This window comes from Erigeron canadensis, chromosome 1, assembly GCF_010389155.1.
Source record: "Erigeron canadensis isolate Cc75 chromosome 1, C_canadensis_v1, whole genome shotgun sequence".
Lineage (NCBI taxonomy): Eukaryota > Viridiplantae > Streptophyta > Magnoliopsida > Asterales > Asteraceae > Erigeron > Erigeron canadensis.
The window spans coordinates 39,415,427-39,434,572 of record NC_057761.1 but is presented as its reverse complement, the minus strand read 5'-3'; the positions used below and the strand labels follow the sequence as shown (position 1 = coordinate 39,434,572).

General features: G+C 33.0%; 1 protein-coding gene and 1 long non-coding RNA gene across 2 annotated transcripts; one reads left to right on the top strand and one right to left on the bottom strand.

The window, feature by feature from the left end:
- Nucleotides 1-3,666: 3,666 nt before the first annotated feature.
- LOC122595666 lies at nucleotides 3,667-6,810 on the bottom strand. Its single transcript, XR_006323276.1, has 5 exons — nucleotides 6,615-6,810; nucleotides 5,868-6,026; nucleotides 4,209-4,291; nucleotides 4,024-4,074; nucleotides 3,667-3,933 (listed from the first exon to the last, which is right to left on the bottom strand). It is a non-coding gene; the product is annotated as an uncharacterized LOC122595666 (long non-coding RNA).
- Nucleotides 6,811-13,945: 7,135 nt separating this feature from the next.
- On the top strand, nucleotides 13,946-17,801 carry LOC122603817 (serine/threonine-protein kinase STN7, chloroplastic). The gene is made up of 10 exons (XM_043776640.1): nucleotides 13,946-14,507; nucleotides 14,640-14,729; nucleotides 14,940-15,059; nucleotides 15,143-15,241; nucleotides 15,688-15,856; nucleotides 15,955-16,048; nucleotides 16,219-16,312; nucleotides 16,483-16,539; nucleotides 16,644-17,057; nucleotides 17,450-17,801. The coding sequence occupies exons 1-10, from the start codon at nucleotides 14,040-14,042 to the stop codon at nucleotides 17,609-17,611; spliced, it is 1,767 nt and encodes a 588-aa protein (XP_043632575.1). The 5' UTR covers nucleotides 13,946-14,039; the 3' UTR covers nucleotides 17,612-17,801.
- Nucleotides 17,802-19,146: the final 1,345 nt, after the last annotated feature.

The window sequence follows — 19,146 nt, the reverse complement described above, 5'->3', positions numbered from 1 at the left end:
GATATACTATTTTAAGGAGACGAATGCTCTTATAAATATTGTTTATTTGTCATATCCAAATTATTTCTTAATATTAAGTTTGTTTTTTTTTTTAATTTACTTATGATGTTATAAACACTCTTATTCTTAAATAGAAATATATATTTTTTAATTTTTTAAGAAAAAAACTCTAATAAATTATACATTGTCTTACAAGTTTCATCGTCTAAATAATTTTATTATAACATATTTTTAATTATTCACATATTATACGAGTTAATAAACTAATTATAACTTATAAGATATACTATTTCGAGAAGACGAGTGCTCTTAGATTATCGCAACTTCGGTGCCAAAAATGCGATTTTATAAAACTTTGATTGATATGCCCGGGTTAAACCCGGGTTAATTAGATAGTTATTCCATTAATACAAAACCGAAGGAAAGAGTAGTTCGGTAGTTCCCATATGGAAGTTCTTCAAAAATGAAGAAAAGGGGTTATAAAATCTAGCGTTAGAAGGTTTTCAGTCGAACCAAAAGATTTTCAGGTTTCAACTATATATGTTCACAAGAAGCTTAAGCCTATTCTCAGAAACCATGTTATACAATATACAACTAGGCTTAAAGCCCGCGTGAAATGCGGGGCTAGTTTAAATATATTACAAAACTAAATTTACTTTTAAATATTTGTAAACAAACAATGTTTTAGATTTTTCCAAAAAACATAGGCCATATCTAGCTATATTATCAAATTTTCGTTTTTCCTCATCAAGCTATAAAAAGCCAAAACTACATATAAACACTTAGGACGCGTTTCACGCGTTAAGTCTTCACTTTAAGAGAAGAGGATATAAACGTAAGCGTTAAGTCTCCTCTTTAAAAAAAGAGGATATAGACTTATGCGTTAAGTCTCCTCTTTAATAGAAGAGGATACAGACCATAGCGTTAAGTCTCCTCTTTAAGAGAAGAGGATACAGACCTAAGCGTTAAGTCTCCTCTTTAAGGAAAGGGGATAGAGACCTAAGTGTTAAGTCTCCTATTTAAGGGAAGAGGATATAGACCTAAGCGTTAAGTCTCCTCTTTAAGAGAAGAGGATATAGACCTAAGCGTTAAGTCTCCTCTTTAAGAGAAGAGGATATAGACGTAAGCGTATAGACCTAAGCATTAAGTCTCCACTTTAAGTGAAGAGGATATAGACGTAAGCCATAAGTCTCCTCTTTAAGAGAATAGGATATAGACGTAAGCGTTAAGTCTCCACTTTAAGAGAAGAGGATATAGACCTAAGCGTTAACTCTCATCTTTAAGAGAAGAGGATATAGACGTAAGCGTTAAGTCTCCTTTTTAAGAGAAGAAGATATAGACGTAAGCGTTAACTCTCCTCTTTAAGAGAAGAGGATATAGACCTAAGCGTTAAGTCTTTTCTTTAACAGAAGATTTAAAAAAACAGTTTTTACATATAGGGATGAGTTTTTTAGGACCACCCTGTATTTTAGGACCAATTAGGACCACATCATAATCATCATCATCATCGACCACCACCACCACCATGATCATCTCTGATGTGACTAAATATATACATATTTCCCACATTGTTTTTAGGTCGTTTTATATGTAATTGTTAGTCATTTTCATGTATATTCGATGCTTTATGGTATGTGCGAGTGCTTTCAGGTTTATGACGTGTAACACAGATGAAAATGGCCAAAAGCGACTTTAGAATGGATGAAATGATGTTCGTGGAAGTTACGAGTGAAGGAAGTGTGGAAAAAGGGTGTTAAAATGAAGAATGGATGAGTTTCAGATCTTAACTCCCGTTAAACAAACCTTAACTGCCGTTAAAAGGGATTTGGAAATACATATGCTCGCTAACTGGCGTTAGAACAAACCTTAACTGCCGTTAGTCACTGAAGGACTGATGGTAAAACAAAATTCCAACGGGCGTTAGAAAAATGCACCAAAAGTGCACAGAGTTGCTAGTTGACCCGTGTAACGGCCGTTACACCTCCCTAAAGGCCATTAGTCGCTGCTTTTATATATATATATCATCTTTAATTGTTTATGGATGGGAACTATTCACTTTTTAGCACTTCAAAACCCTAGAAACACGAAGAACAAATTGGAAAGCTCTTGTAGGTCGATTTCTATCATCTCTTTGTTTAAGAATATCAAATTCTATTCAAGGATTCATTATTTCTTTCTGAATTCATCAATACTATCGGTACAATATGATTTCTTTTAATATTATTTGTGTTTCCTTAGTTATTATGAGTGACTAAATCTTATTTGCACCCGCTTGGGTAGTGAACATGTCATAGGGTCGTTGTGAATGTTACTTGCAAACGTTGAACAAGGTTTTTACGTTTAATCGAAGATCCATATTTATTTGAGTTTAAATATTGTTTTCATCTTTTATATTTATTGATTGATAATCGTAATTAGAAGTTCGGCAGAAATCTATGTCATTGTCAATTGGTTTATGAAAAGGTTGATCGGTCTATAATTAACCTAGAGTCGTTGGAGTTCGGAAGAAACCAACGATAAAGATTTTAAACAATTAAATTCACTTTGAATGTGTAAACACTTATGATAGAGGAATCTGATTAGGTGAATAAGCAGTTCGGAAGAAAGCTTTTATAGGTTGAATCGTGAAAATCAACTCAGGGTCTTAATGCTTAATTGTTTTAGATAGAAATTAAACGTGGAAGCGATAACTATATTTGGAGCAATTAAAGTGTCAAGTATAACGGAAGTTCGTCTTGTCTATCTTTTGAGTCGTTCAACAAATGCAAGTAATGTTTAGGCCCGATGATTGGCATGTGAGTTGATCCAAGTGGGTGTCCTTTTAAATTATTGTTCGAAATTCAACAACAAATATTCTCTTGCGATTAATCCTACAGGATTACTGACTTTTCTTACTAACTCTTGCAAAGTGGCAATTCGGCCACAAAACCCCCTTTTAATCTAAATCACTTTATTTTTACAATTGCTTATTAAGTCCTTGTGTTCGACCTCGTACTTACCAAGTCACTATATTGCATACGAACGGGTACACTGCCCGCAAGTGTGTAGTAGACAGTTACTAGGTATTTCGTGATATAAATTTAAGACTAGAAAATACACATCAATCTCCGATGAATTATATATATATATATATATTTAAATGTTTTAGTTATTTCTCATTTTAAAATTCGTTTTTCTAAAAATTTTCATATGTCCGTTGATAATGTCAAAAATATCATATATGTCTAATTAAATTTTAAAATATCAAAAACGTCATTTTTAAATATGAAAAATATCACAAATGTCCAAATGACTAAATTTTAATAAAGTAAAACACTAAACTCTTTTAAATTTATATATATGTATTTAAATTTTACAATTATAGACTTAAAAGTCTATGTGAAACGCGGGTTTTTTAAAATTCATTATAATTTTATTTTTTTATATAAAAAATTTTTGTTCTAATTTAATGTTACATATGTATATATATCTAAAAAAAAGAGTATTTAAAAGTTGCAATTCCACAAAAAGACCATTTTTAGAGATGCCAATCCACTCCTCTTTGGTATGATACCTCAATATATCTACGATGTTTTCTCACAAAAATTCAAGGCCGAACATCATTAACTTGTAAAATATATGTATGGGAGGAGCATAATATATTGAGATATTGTGACATAAGACCACACACAAAACAAAGCTCTATTCGTAATTATAATCTTCTTCCAAAATGGTGTTGCTACAAAGGTCTGTCACCACCAATCACATCAATATTTGCTAATTCAAAACATGTATGTTATCATCAAACACGGCAAATAGCTTTTTTATAAAAATTGTGGTGGTTTAGACATTTTTTGTTAGATTAGTTGAGTTTCTATTATTAGCAAACTACTATACTGCCACCAACACCCTTAAATTGTGGGTTCAATGGTACATAGGATGTTGTTGCAGGCCCTGCATTTGCAAAAAACACCATTCATTATTAGCATTTAGTCATCTTTAATCAAAGTAGAAACGATAAAAGAAAACAAAGATGGAACTAACAAATTTGTGGAATGTCCTTCGGGAATCTCTAGAGTGTTTTTATAAAGAAAGCTGTATCAACAGAGGAAAAAGATCATCAACATAAATAAATCGCAAAAGTTCATTTAAACACAGTTTTGTGCCTATAATTTTTTGATCAAACAATAAAAATAATATCATAAAAAAGGTTGAGTCTTAAGACTTACACATGAAGCCACCCACAACTTATAAGATTTGTTCTTATGATTCAAGGGTGTAGTGAATTGGCAGTTATATTCACTCCCTATTCCTGCAAAATGCATCTCACAAAAAGGCATTAAAAGCACTTATCATTTGAGTTCTAAAAAAGGTTCAATCTTCATGAGTAAAGTTGTTTAAGCCTCAAATATTGTATGGTGTTTATACGATATTATGTATAAGTTAGTTGAGTTTTTTTCTAAAATAGTGTAATGGAGAATTTTATTTACCAAATTAGTAAGTTTTTAAAAATATTTACCATTTTGGTTTAAAATTTAATTTAACATTATATAGTATTATGGTATTACATCATTATACATTAATTTTTACAAACAATTATTTTTTTATAACCTCCACCAATCATCTTACATTATATTTTATTATATGAAATTGATTAAAACTTTGAAATTTAAAAATACTAAAAATAACTAATGAGTAAACTTTCTAAATAATCTTTTTCACAAACTATTATTTTTATATTATCTTTTTATAACCTTCGTCAATTATTATATTTTTTATAACTAATAAGTAAACTCTTTAAATATCTTTTTTAAAATTTGATTTGTTACCGAAATAAGATGACTTTGTAGTTATATTTTAGACACTAAATCATAAAAGATAAACTTTGCATAAGATTTTGAGGGTTACCCATGCCGACCCATTTAGCCAATTTTAATAATAAATGGTTTTCTAAAAATTAAAATTTTGTAGCGGTATTTGAAAGTTGGATGGTTATGGTAGTATTCTTGAATCCGATTACCAGATTATTCATTTCATTTTAACCAAAAGTCCAGATTATTCATTTCCTTTTTAACCAAAAGTGTAAGTGTTACTCGTATTTATATTTTTGTATATATGTAATTTTAATAACGTTTTTGAATCTCATTACAAAATTATTTAGTTCAAGCGTTAAATTTACAAATTAAAAAAAAAAATATTAAGTTCATTCTGACCAAAAGTTTCAATTGTTTTTTTTTTTCCAAAACACATAAAATTTTTTTTGACAATCATTACATGCGTATAAGTTGTAAGAAAACCAATTACTGCTATTGTTATTTTTATATAAGTTGAATAAAAACACAATAGCGGGTAAAGTAATGTTAAATTAGTTTTAAACTTAATGAAAAAAATTGTTAACTTAAGTTCCAACCCAAAATAGTAAATATTTTTAAAACTATACTAATTTGGTAAATAATTTTTTCCACTACACTAATTTGGAAAAAAACTCTAAGTTAGTTTATGTTATAAAATAATTGACATATATTAGTCTTTGTAAAACACCAAATTCAAATGCTAAGGTTAACATCTTGTCACTGAAATAGATAAAATCCCTCATTTGCAAAGACCATATATGTGCCCAACCATCTATATTCTATTTCCCATTGTTCAAATGAACATCGTTTACCATAACCAATAAGAAAAACCACCGTAAAATTACCGTTTGAACTAAACATAGCTATTTTCTTCCTTTGACTCAATATAGTCAAACCTGCACATTATAAATATTCTCTCTTTGCCCACAATGTTAAACACTGTAATATAACTTCATCTTTTATCATCAAAACAGTAACCGACCTATAAGATCATATCAAGAAAATAGCAACTATCATATAGAAGTGTGTACCAACCAGCTTAAAACATGCCAGGCGAGGTCAAGTAGCATTGAGATATTGCTAGTTGGCCATCTGAAGTTGAGAGCTGAAATCTCACTGGCTTAATATCCCATCCATGAATGTGGTCAAAATAAAGCCTTTTGTGTTATGCTGCAACTTAAATATTGTTGTCGCCTATCAAAACCAAATAAAACATTAACAATCTATATCCAACTATAGTATTCTCGGTTCGTTTTAGTAAGTATAGCCGTTTAGACAGCCCATTTTGGTAGGTAAAAGGTAATTTGATTTGTATAAAAGAATCACGACCAGCATGGTGGTATCAAACTTATCATACGGGGCAAAACGGGCAGTTTGGTTGTGTAGCAGAACAAACTATTTTGGGTGAACTACAAAAAGGATCAAATGAGGCAGATCAAGACCAAGCTGGGTCAGGCCGATTCAACCCCCTACTTTAATCATTAGCAACCTCGGACCCCAATACGGTTTTGACCCAGCAGAATGACCAGTTTTAAGATTACCTAAATATATACACCATAATATATAATATTTCAATAGTAATTCGATGCTATAAAATAAAAACGATTCATAAGACTATATGCACTATAGATGCCCTTGAGGAACCTTTGGACCTGTTTCTTTTTAGACTATTTTTTCTATTGTACCCATTTGACATTTTAAAGTTAAAATATATCCTACATTAATCAATTTATAAAAAGATTGGTCAGCCTCTACCATCAAAGACTAATCAAAGGCGTATACCTGATTAGCATTTAGATTACTCCAAGTCATCTGCAAAGTAGCAAGCTCTGACAAAACAACCAAATCTATACACATCCAATTTCTCATTTGAGCTCATCCTTTACGACTTCCGATGCCATCCACTGGGCTACTTTTATTATAACTCAGAAACATAATAAGTATGATATACTATTTAGGGTATGAAGCGACAACAGGATAAGTTTTGGGGATTTAAGTAGTCATTCAGTCTACTTGATAGCTAAAACTTGATATAAAAAATAATGTCGAAAAAGACAGAACGACCAAGACAAAAACAGGTTTGAATCTGCCTGCTCATACTTTATTACAAACAGACATGAATTGTTAAACTTGAATTGCGCTAATTAAAGTTATCATAAATATATGTTAAAAAACATGTAGTAAGGGTGTTTGATCCACCAAAGCTAGTAGCATGGGAATGCAGAGCATTAGTTTAACAGTATTTGTTAACTGTATGTAGAAGTTATAAACTTCTACATATCAAGAGAGTGTATATATACCTGCAAGGCTCGAACCATGTGACCATCAAAAAAAGAAACTTGTCACCAAGTCTATTGCCCTTAATCATTCTAACCTGACCCATCACCCATTCACCAAGTCTATTCACGAACATAACAAACCATTTATCATCAGGTTCACCAAAAACAGTTAGTGCTTGAACATTAGCTCCTTTAAAATAATCTAATATAGTCCAGCCATAAACTCTACGATATCCATTTTCCATACACGCACCTGTCTTTAACTTTCTAATGTCAAACCTGCAACAATATGAAACTACAACTGCAGTCAACATTCTTACACCAAAATTAATCCACCCCAACCCAAACCAATAATCCATCACATCATTTTCCATATAATAATATTTGATAAACCCTATTTTAAAATAAAGATATGAAAGCAATATAACACAAAATAAAAATACGAAAAACTGACCAATAAGTTTGCAATAACTTATGGCACTCCAGGCTACATCTAAAAAAAAGACGACAGATAAGAAATACAAAAAAACGAATAACTCATGAAAAAGTGACAAAGGTGATGGTACTAAGAAAAAAAACTAACATTCTTTTCTTCAAGTACAACCGCCACTGTGATGATTGTTTATAATTCAAAATCGAAGTTAAGTGAAACAATTCTTCAGTTGCAGTCCACCTTTCTGCAGATTCAAAAAGAAAACTATTCTAATAGAAAAGCTATACATAAGTTACGATAAATGCATATAACTTATCCATATAGGTGTATAAGTCCTTTCTCTGTAACCATATACGTACTCACATATATCACTATATATATCTATACACATATATTTCAGACATAGTAGAAACACCAAAAAAACCTACCGAATACATAATGTCATGATCTCATAATCCGATTTGAAAGAGATATGGATGAACCCAAAATGGCAGCTTGCAAGGAATATGAACAAAGAAAAATCATACATAGATTACAAAAAACACACACAAATTATGAAACTTTATATATAAAGACTCTAAAATATACATAGATTTCAAAACTTGGAGTTAAAAATGATGAACATAACCGAAGTAAATTACCCTAATATTGATAAGAAAACTTAATTTTCTAATTCAAGCTTTCAATCAAATTAAATACTCAAAATTAGAAGAACACTTAAACCACATACTTACATTGTTATTTCCTTCATGAAGATGCATATAGATCTATTATTGTATGTACAACCCTGTCACATGAGTTTCAAATTTAGACTTTTGAGCTTAAGGATCCATTTTCCATCATCCCTTCTTTGAAGGACTCCATTGCAAGGAGTAACTTCTGACTTTCTTTGTGTTCTCCCTCTCCTTGAGCATCAATTTAAGCAATCGTTTCATGAACATCACAGTCAACCAATGTAACACCCCACCGTTGGCGGAAACATGAGGTGTCATGAAAAGTACAGCACGACCTGGAATTACATAGATACTGCTAAATGAAATAGAATATAATAAATATATTCTATAAAAACATGAGTTCAAAGTCATAACAGTGCCAAAATAGCTTATTACAACCAAGTCCATAGAAATAATCCAAGGCATGCAGCCTTAAAGTCTGACAATTAATAAGGAGTACTAATCTCCGAAGTCCAGCCTAGCATAGCAGTCCTTACCCTTGATTAGCCTGAGTACCTGAAAAGTATACTAAAATGTGTCAACAGAAAGGTTGGTGAGTTCGTAGGTTTTATGTCAAAAGTCTAATAAAAGAAATAAGTCTTTTGTCGATTCTTTTAAGTCTAAACACGTAATAGTTCAATATATAACGAGCAGAGTTACGCCATAATAAGTCCAAATGTCTCAATGTCTCAAATTCCGGCCTTACGGTACCAGCCTTAGTCCAAAGTCTCAAAGTCTCAAGTCTCCAATACACACAAAAAGCACGTCAATTAAGCACGTCATTAAGCACAACAACCACCACATAATCACGTACATACACAAAACAGAAGCACGTCAAATGGCATAAGTAACTCTATATGCACAGGCTCGATACTGAACATAAACAGAAGTCGACAAAACTGTTTTAAAAGAACAAGTATACTTTCCACCCCAAATCATGTAAAAAGAGGGGCTACGGAACTCACTTGAAAGCAGCTCATGTATAAATATCCTATATCAACGAACAGGAACACGAACTGTCAGAAACACTGAAACAAGCTCACTATCTGTCCAAAAGTCCTACATTGTCCACAAGTCACCCAGTAAGAACTTGGATTTAATTGTACTCGTGTATGTCCTATACTAGTGTCTTAGAAAATGCCATTATGTATCGTCAATATCTTAATATATATAATAGTCTTGTTGTCCTTATAAATTGTCCAATAATAATGTCACGTCTTATGTTTAGATCTCGTCAACTATTTATATGGAATGTCATCATAAAATATGTTAAGTCCGATGAGTCATTGATAATTATTATACAAATGTATAATTTATATAGTCCTTACAAAGTCTTTTTAATATATATATATATATATTTAGTCATATGTCCATATTAGATTTTTATCCTTATATTTATATATATATATATACATATGATATCAATTCAATTCTTGTATATATACATATATATCTACTTAAATTAGTCTTTTAATATATTTATATATAAATATATATATATATCCATATTAATTTCATTATTATAAAAATTTGGGATTTAATTTTAAATATAGATCAATTAATTAAAATACAATTTAACTTTGTTTAAAAACTTTAAATTTTTGACTAAAATACCAAAATAATACCCAAATCCTAATCTTTATCATTAAGCCGCCGTTGACCAAGTTTGACCAACAGTTTGACCGACGGTTGACCGAACCGAAAAATCAAGATCTAAACACCAAAGGTACAACCCAAATCAAATTTTTGAATCAAAAACATTTCTGGCCGGTTTGACCAAGTTTGACCGGTGTTGACCGGTGTTGACCGGCACTGACCGAAATGAAAATCGAGATTCCGGTCACTAAGATGAACCATAACCAATTTCAAGACCAAAAATTACTAAAACAACTCGGATCCATGGTAGATCTAGCCAAAACAACCCGAAGTCGCATATATATATTCACGTTTTTAACAATAATTCGACTTATGTATTTATATTTGAACCGAAAATACAAGATTACATCAAATCTTGACAAGAACATAGATTTAAGATCAAAACTTTTCGGATTCAAAAGATTTCGGATTCAAGATCCCGGATTTAAAGGATTTCGGTTCAAGGTTTTCGGATTCAAGAAGATTCAAAGGACTTCGGAGCCAAACATTCCGGATCTAAGAATTTCGCATATATATATACATATACGTATACTCATATACAACCAAAAATAAGTTTTTGTTAAGAAAGATTTCGGATCTTTTTATTTCATACATCCATAACCGATTTTAACCATAAATACATAATATAAATCGATCCATATATACACATATACATACCCAAAACCGACTTTTATATATATGTATAATTTTAGTCAAAAAAAACTTGGATCTATATATGTACAAATATATATATAACCGAAAATATATATATATATATAGGTGTAAACCTTGAAAAAAACGGATCTTTATATATACATATATACAAACATATGATCTACCTAACCAACCAAAATCTTAAAGAAAATAAAGAAGAAAATGATGATTGATGATGGTTGATGGTGATTTAGTGGCGGCCGGATGGTGGTTGATGGTGGAGATCCGATTTAGAGGGAGAGAAGAGTGAAGGGGGCGGCTATAATAGAGAGAGAGAGAGAGAAGTGAGGGTGAGTTTTGGGAGAAATGAGGATTTAGGTTAAGAAAATTAGGGTTTTGTTCACCCTTTCCACCCCTTGACCGAATTTTGACCAACATTTGACCCTTCTAAAACCTCATTTGACTCGACAATTCAAGAAGACTCATGACCCGTAAATTTATTTTGTCGTCAAATTTAAACGTAACTTTTTAATAGCTTTCTAACGGATATAAACATGTATATTTTTACTTATTAAATCTTTAATTGATTTAATTTTTACTATTTTTTACTAAATTTGGCATTTCCACAAGACAACTAGTAATCCCTCTGTTCTCGAGTCCACGTAAAATTTTTATAAAGTCTAGATGCTCATAAAGCCCGAATCAAACATAAATTCATTTATTCCACGATAAAGTCTTAAAGACTAATGACGTACATAAACCAAACGAACCAAAATGACCGGAAAGTGTTTCAGGAAGTACGCTCAGGTGACGGTTGTCACAACCAAACAAAAACTTAATCAGTAATGCAGTCTTGTTCTAGAGCTAAAAATAGCCTCTAAATTCACAATCTTCAATAAAAGAATCAATACCTTTTAAAATTAGGCGAAGCACAGTATGAAGTGAACATGAACATTTAATGTGTCTCTCTTTATGATCTGTACATAAATGTAACGAATTCAATTAGTAGCTTTCAGAGAAATCCATCTCTCTCTTTAAGTGATTCCTAAAATAGGAAAAGAACAAAGTTAACTGAATTGAATGGTAGCATAAAAGTGCATATCGGTAACAGGGCTAATCATCAGAGACGAACTCATTACGCAATTTGATCGTTGCAATTCAACAAACAACGAAAGATTAGCTTTTGTGGGCCAGTTTTGATTTTAAAAAAGCTAGTAACAAAATTACAAAGGTAGTATGCTGTTCAAGTACTAAAACATTAGTTGTTTAACAAACTTACAAAGGTAGTACCTGATCAAGAACTCCAACAGATTTAACCCCTTCAATCAACAAACTCAAGACACAAACTTGAAGGTCTTTCAAATATTTAGCAAAAGGCGACTTCTGTCCATACATTTCTCTGAATGTGTATTTAGATTGTGTCGTCAACCTGATCAAGTCAATAACGAAATATATAAGCAAAGGTAGCACTAATGAGTATTGACAAAGTTACTCAAGGACTTCTACATATGTATATCATTAAACCCAACAATTACATTAACATTTAGAGCAGCCAAAACGGCAGCAAGATAGCTTGAAAACAGCCTCCATATCTGCCCAAAACAACAGCAAAATCAGCATCAAAACAACCTCAAAAGCTGCACAAAACAACCTCAAAATAGCACAAAATCTGCCTCATAATGACCACAAAAATTTGTATAAAACATCAAAGTTCCAAATATATTAATAAATAACCCCAAATTTCTTTTAGACATTTCATCGAACACGTTATATGCAATATAACTATCAGCGAAATATTAGCTTTTGTGAGCCAGTTTTCTAGTACTCTTAAAACTTTGATAAATAAACCTTACAAACGGGATCTAGTGATGATGATTCCATGGAAGCAGCTGCCATTGAGATTTTTATCATCAAACATCGAATTTAATATATAAAAAACAAAAGAGACCACATTACCACATAATTGTGTACATCCAACTACTTTTCCAGTAAGAAAAAAAGACATTATAAACATTGTTTCTAAAAAGCAAACTGAAATTTATGGCATGATTGAATAAAAAAAAGAAGGCTCAGCTCTATAGGTTATGTAAGTCAGATAAAAGAGGGTCAGACACCACCATGGCTGCAAACACCGATTGCATAATCAAATACCTTTCGAGTTGCCCCGCCAAGATACGGGTGAAATCACACCCCGGTCATCACCCAAGAATCAAGATACTCAGATTTACATAAACAATCCATACAGATATTTATATCATCATCATAGCCCATTTTTCAATAATCATCATCATTCATCGTTATATAAAACACAATAGCTTTTTCACCTTGATAAACAATCAGATATCAGATTTGTGAAAAAAGAAAAGAATAAGTAAATAAACATTAATACATATAATTAGGTCTTGATAAATTTGATACAAAACATTAATAAAATATAATCAAATGATACAAAACAAAACTTAGTGTGGTGATTTATAAAATAAATAAACCTTTTGAAGAAATATGTGGAAGATGAATAATCGGAGGAACAAAGAGAAAGAGGAGAGAAAAGAAAAATAAAGATAAGATCCTGTTTTCTCTTTCTCTACAAACCTTTGATAAATCACATTTGTCTCACACACAGACTTATTCAAAATTTAAAAATCTTTCTCTCTCCCTTCAAACACATATTCCCACACATGAAAGATTTATTCAAAATTTAAAATCCTCCTCTCCCTCCCTCCCTGCAAACACATATTCCCACACAATAGATCCAGGTATTCTTTCAATATAAATACGTATAACGTATAATCATACAAAAAGCAATTTCTCACACAGTATAAACACTAATAAATACACACCAATTTCGTCATTAGATGATCATCAAAAAAGCTCTAACATAATTCATTGCTTGACACGTCCTTTTTTGTGACCTAAGCGGTCAATCTCCTCTTTAAGAGAAGGAGATACAATTTAACAAACTAGATAAGATTTTTTTTTATCAATTCTCCAATTATGTTAATAAGTTCCATTTTTGTGGCATATAGAATAGAATACCTCGTCCAAAAATCCTTAAAGTGCCTTGTTAGGTTCGATCAAGACGAATGAGGATTATGAGTATTAAATAAAGAAATACGAGAATATACGAAGTGTGTAAAATGATTCGGCCTTGGGACATCTTACTGGGCCGATACCAATTCAGCTTCTTCAACCCAATCTTGTGTTTGACCCAGTCCAAAAAAGATGGTCCATTACTAAAACGGGTAGTTTCATCAAACAAGACCTTGAAAGCCCATAAACATGATAGCAACTCCACATGTCATTTGTGGCCCTTGTTATTCCATCCACTCAACTCAATTCCCTCCACCAATATTACCTGAAAAAAATAATAATAATAATTTCCCAATAAAAAAATAAAATAAAAACTCATTGTGTAGTTTATCCTATGTTTTGTAAAAGGTCCAAATTCAAGCAAGATCAAGCTGAAACATATTACATATAGATGTAAATAAATATGTATGTACATATAGTCACTACTAATATGGCAACAACAACTGCAGGAATAGGATTAGCAGGAAGTGGTTATTATGCAAAACCCAGTTCTCCAAATTCATTACCACAATCACCATTTACAGGAAAAAAGTTAAAGTTCAAAACTTTACAAGAACCCAACTCAAATGGGCCAAGATTCACAATCTTGAAACCAAGTGTGGTGGTGGCAAGTGGTGGGGTGGTAGATTTTGTAAATAATGTGTTTTTAGGGGTTGGAGTTGGACTTCCATGTACAGTTATGGAGTGTGGAGATATGATATACAGAAGCACATTACCAAGATCAAATGCTTTGACACTTACTATTCCTGGTGCTGTATTGGCTTTGAGTACACTTTCTTATCTTTGGGCTACTCCTGGTGTTGCCCCTGGTTTTTGGGATATGTTTGTTCTTGCTTTTGTTGAAAGACTGTTTAGACCAACTTACAAAAAGGTTAGATATTTTTGGTTGTATATAATATATATATATATGTATGTATTTTTTTTTGTGGGGAATTGTGGATGAATATAGGTATTTGTTTGAACTGTTGGTTTATTGATTTGGGTGTTTTTGTGATGAAAACAGGATGATTTTGTGTTGGGAAAGAAGTTGGGTGAGGGAGCTTTTGGTGTTGTTTATCGAGTTTCTTGGGCTAATAAGAAACTATCTTCAAAGGTACCGAATGTGTGTTAATGGAATTCGTATATGAAACATAGTCCTTTTTTCTTTGGAAATTCGACTTGTTTATGATCTTAACTTGTATATATGCATGTCATTTTAGAGCTCTACTTGATAATAGAATACATCCTTAATTCTGGAATAGCCAATGCTTAGATTGAAAATGACTGTAACTAGTGATATGCTTTTTCTGGTAATTGCTAAAAGGAAGGCGATTTAGTACTTAAAAAGGCAACAGAATATGGTGCGGTTGAGATATGGATGAACGAGCGTGTGAGAAGGGCTTGTGCTAATAGTTGTGCCGATTTCGTGTATGGCTTTCTTGAGGTATTTTTAGCCTATATAGATTTCTTTATTTAGATTTAGAACGTATATTATAAATACTTACCAGTTTTGAGTGTATTTTGTAGAGTTCTCCAAAGAAAAGAGATGAGTATTGGCTTATTTGGAGGTTTGAAGGGGAATCTACACTTGCAGATTTGATTCAGAGTAAAGAGTTTCCTTATAATGTTGGTAACTTATCTCAAGATAACTTATATGTATTTCTTTATTGTATCTACAGCCAATACAGTCTGTATGCTGGAATAGATAGTGTTTTCGTATTGACCTCTTGAGTTAATATCGATTCAGATTTGGATCTTAGTTCATACTTGTTTAGTGAAAGATATATAGGGGATCCTAAGACTAGTCATTTGATGTCGTTGGGTGCTATGAAATGTAGGCTTAATTTGTGCGAAATGATAGCAACTCTAGAGTTATGAGATAGGCAATTCATCGGCTAATTGGATAGGCAGGACAGTAACTATAAGCCGACAGATAAAGTAATCCATACATGATATAGAGATAATCTTATGCATTTCAGTTATTGACTTTTAAGTTATCATTTTCTATTTGCATGTTTATAATGTAACTTGCGAAGATAAAGAATACGTACTTCCTGCTACTATGTATATAGGTTGAATCAATGATACTCAAGGAAGTCCAAGACTTGCCAAAAGGATTGGAAAGAGAGAACAGAATCATACAAACTATCCTCAGGCAACTCTTGTTTGCATTAGATGGTCTTCACTCAACAGGGATTGTTCATAGAGATATCAAACCACAAAATATTATTTTCTCAGAAGGTATGGCACACCACATATATAATATTTTCAAATTCAACTTTCACTAATTTCTAATTTTCTACTTCAAAGAAATATGTATTCACTCGTTCCTTAAGCAGAGTCTCGCACGTTCAAGATCATCGATTTGGGAGCTGCTGCAGATTTAAGAGTGGGCATCAATTATATCCCAAAAGAGTTTCTTTTAGATCCAAGGTATTAAGGATTGAATCTAGTTTGTTTCCGCCATCTAATGTTTCCCTTTAGAATTTAAGTGAACTGTAAAACTATGTGAGTATGTGATGGTTGATCCTCCTTTATGAAAAAAAGAGTGGATCCCAAATCTATAAAGCCGTTTGGTAACAAGTTAGATCAAAAAATTTCAGATATGCAGCACCTGAACAGTACATCATGAGCACACAAACACCGTCTGCACCATCAGCTCCCGTTGCTGCTGCTCTTTCTCCGGTTTTATGGCAGGTACGATAGCTGGTACCTGGTAGAGACCAGTTTACTAATGAATGGGTTATGGGTGATGTTAAACCTTTAACGGGGTCAAACCCGCCTGTTTTGCCACCTATGGTACCTACTAGTTAGTACTTGCTAGGATTTTAAGAATGTTAATTCTCATAATGAACATCCATGAACAGTTGAACCTCCCAGATCGATTTGACATTTACAGCACCGGTCTCATACTACTACAAATGGTAAGTTCTTATCAGCCTGAGTTGTGCCATTGCTTTTGACTTTTTGGGTCATTTTATTTAGATGTAGAACAAGATTTGTGATTAATGCTATCTTTTTCCATTAGGCATTCCCTTCTTTCCGGTCAGACAGTGGTCTCATACAATTCAACCGTCAACTGAAGAGATGTGATTATGACCTCATTGCATGGAGAAAAAGCGTCGAGCCTCGTGCAAATGCTGAGCTTCGTAAAGGATTTGAGTTGTTAGATTTAGATGGTGGTATTGGATGGGAGCTTTTAACTTCTATGGTCCGTTACAAAGCCCGACAAAGAACCAGTGCCAAAACAGCTTTAGCCCATCCATATTTTGATAAAGAAGGTCTTCTTGCTCTGTCAATTATGCAAAATCTTAGACTGCAATATTTTCGAGCCACACAACAGGATTACAGTGAAGCTGCTAATTGGATCATTGCGCTGATGGCCCGATCAGGTACAAAGAAAGACGGTGGATTCACAGAAGCAGGACTTCAGGAACTTAGAGTATGTTTTATTTACCCAGGCAACTTCAACCCTTTTAGTTATTAATGAGTCGATTCAGGTTATGTTTTATCTTTAACTAGTCAACAGGAAAAATTAAAAGGAAACTGATCAGATCATACGTCCCCGAAGAGTATTGTTAATGCACAAAACCTTCAAAATCATTTGCCATAGAAAAAACGTAGAAAAAGAAACAATAGTTTTCATGATCATAGTTGACACGTTTATATGTTCTCTTTTTATATCCTGGCAAAAAGTGCTTGGGTTAATCCACCCTGGCCCTGTGCTGACATGTTCTCTTTTTGCATGTTTTAACCCGTTGCCCAATCTGCCCAACTAGCATTGACATTGTGGAAATCAACTATCAAATGACTTGTGTTATTATATGAATGTAGGAAATACGGCCACCAAAGAAGGCAAATGCACAGAGAAATGCTCTTGCCTCAGCTCTTCGGCTTCAAAGAAAGATTTTGAAAACACTGAACGAGAGCATGGATGAGCTTAACCAAAGAAGAAAGAGCATGTGGTGGAGTAGATGGATTCCAAGAGAGGAATGAAGGAGATCGTATGTACATACGTATAGTACTATATATACGCAATTTATAAGCCCATATGTATGATTATGTTTGTAAATTGGTGTAGCCATCGACCATCATATCATATTTACTTACTACTAATTAAAGATGAGCAAATGTTATGAACTTAAAGGGATGGAAATATATCTCCAATGATAAGTTGGTTGCATTATTCGAATTTGGCATGATGGTTTAGGATCTACTAAGAAGTACTGATCGATTCACAACTTTGTGATCAACACTACAAAACTAGCCTTTCACATGCTAATTTTTTAATCTATAAAAAACATGAGCACATTATTTATTCATTATACATTTATGGATTGATTTCATCCAACTTAAGTGCCTAACAACACTACCTTCACTTTTCCCACAAACACACACACACATATATGGAAAAGATAAAATGAGTCCAACTTATTTTGAGTCAATTTGAGTCCATTGATTTTCTTCCATCTCCTCAAATTCCAACCATCTCCTACCACCACCACCATCATCTTCGACCACTACCATGACTTTTCGGCAACGGCGACCACCGCCACGACGACTTACACATGTGTAAGCTACATGGACCTTTTTTAGACTCAAGTTAAGCTGGACTCAATTTATCCCAAAAAGGGAATATAAGGTTGTCCGACACCTAAGCTTAGGTGTGGAACCCCTCACATACTAATATTTTATTATTTAATGAATAAATGTCCGGGCCCCCATAATTTTTATGGTTTAAAAAAGTAATATGTGAGTGTCCAGAATCTAAGTTTATGTACCTAACAACTTTATATTCCCATCCCCTATATATGTATATATGTATATATATATATATAAGGGTGAGTTATTTGTAGTATAAGGGAGAAAAAAAGTACAAAAAGTACAACCTTCTTCCCCGACCACCTTTTTCTCCGGCGAACAACTACCGCCACCACATCAGGTGACATCTCCGGCGACTTTCTGGCGAGAATCAGGTTCGTTTTCGGGTGGATACGGTACGGGCCAGTGACCCTTATCTGTTCTAAGTTGACCGTCAAGGGACGCATATGGGAATCGTATGGATTTGATGGGCGGTGATCCAAGAGATGGTGACGGTTTGCTACAGTATGGGCGAAGCCCTTGCTGCGTCGCCGACACTGTGGTTGGGGTGGTCGGAGATGATGGTGCTGGCGGTGGTTGTCTCGCCGAAGAAAAAGAAGGTGGTGGCTGGCAGCGGCAGTCTCGCCGGAGAAGAAGCAAGCTGCTGGCCGGAGAAGGAGAAGGAGGAAGAAGGAAGATCTGAGCCGTCCAAAGTTTTGATCCAACAACTGGAGATTGCACTTTTGTACTTTCTTTTTACTGTTGTACTACAATTATCTTTCCTCTCTCTTTATATATATATATATATATAAACATGACATTTTATTTGATCTGGTCTAAATATCGCCATTCTTTCACTCAATGTTTGTTTGGTTAAACTTGGCACAAGGTAATGAACTTTTGATCTCGTGGACCAAAGAGGATGTGAGAGATGTCGCCACTCTATGAGG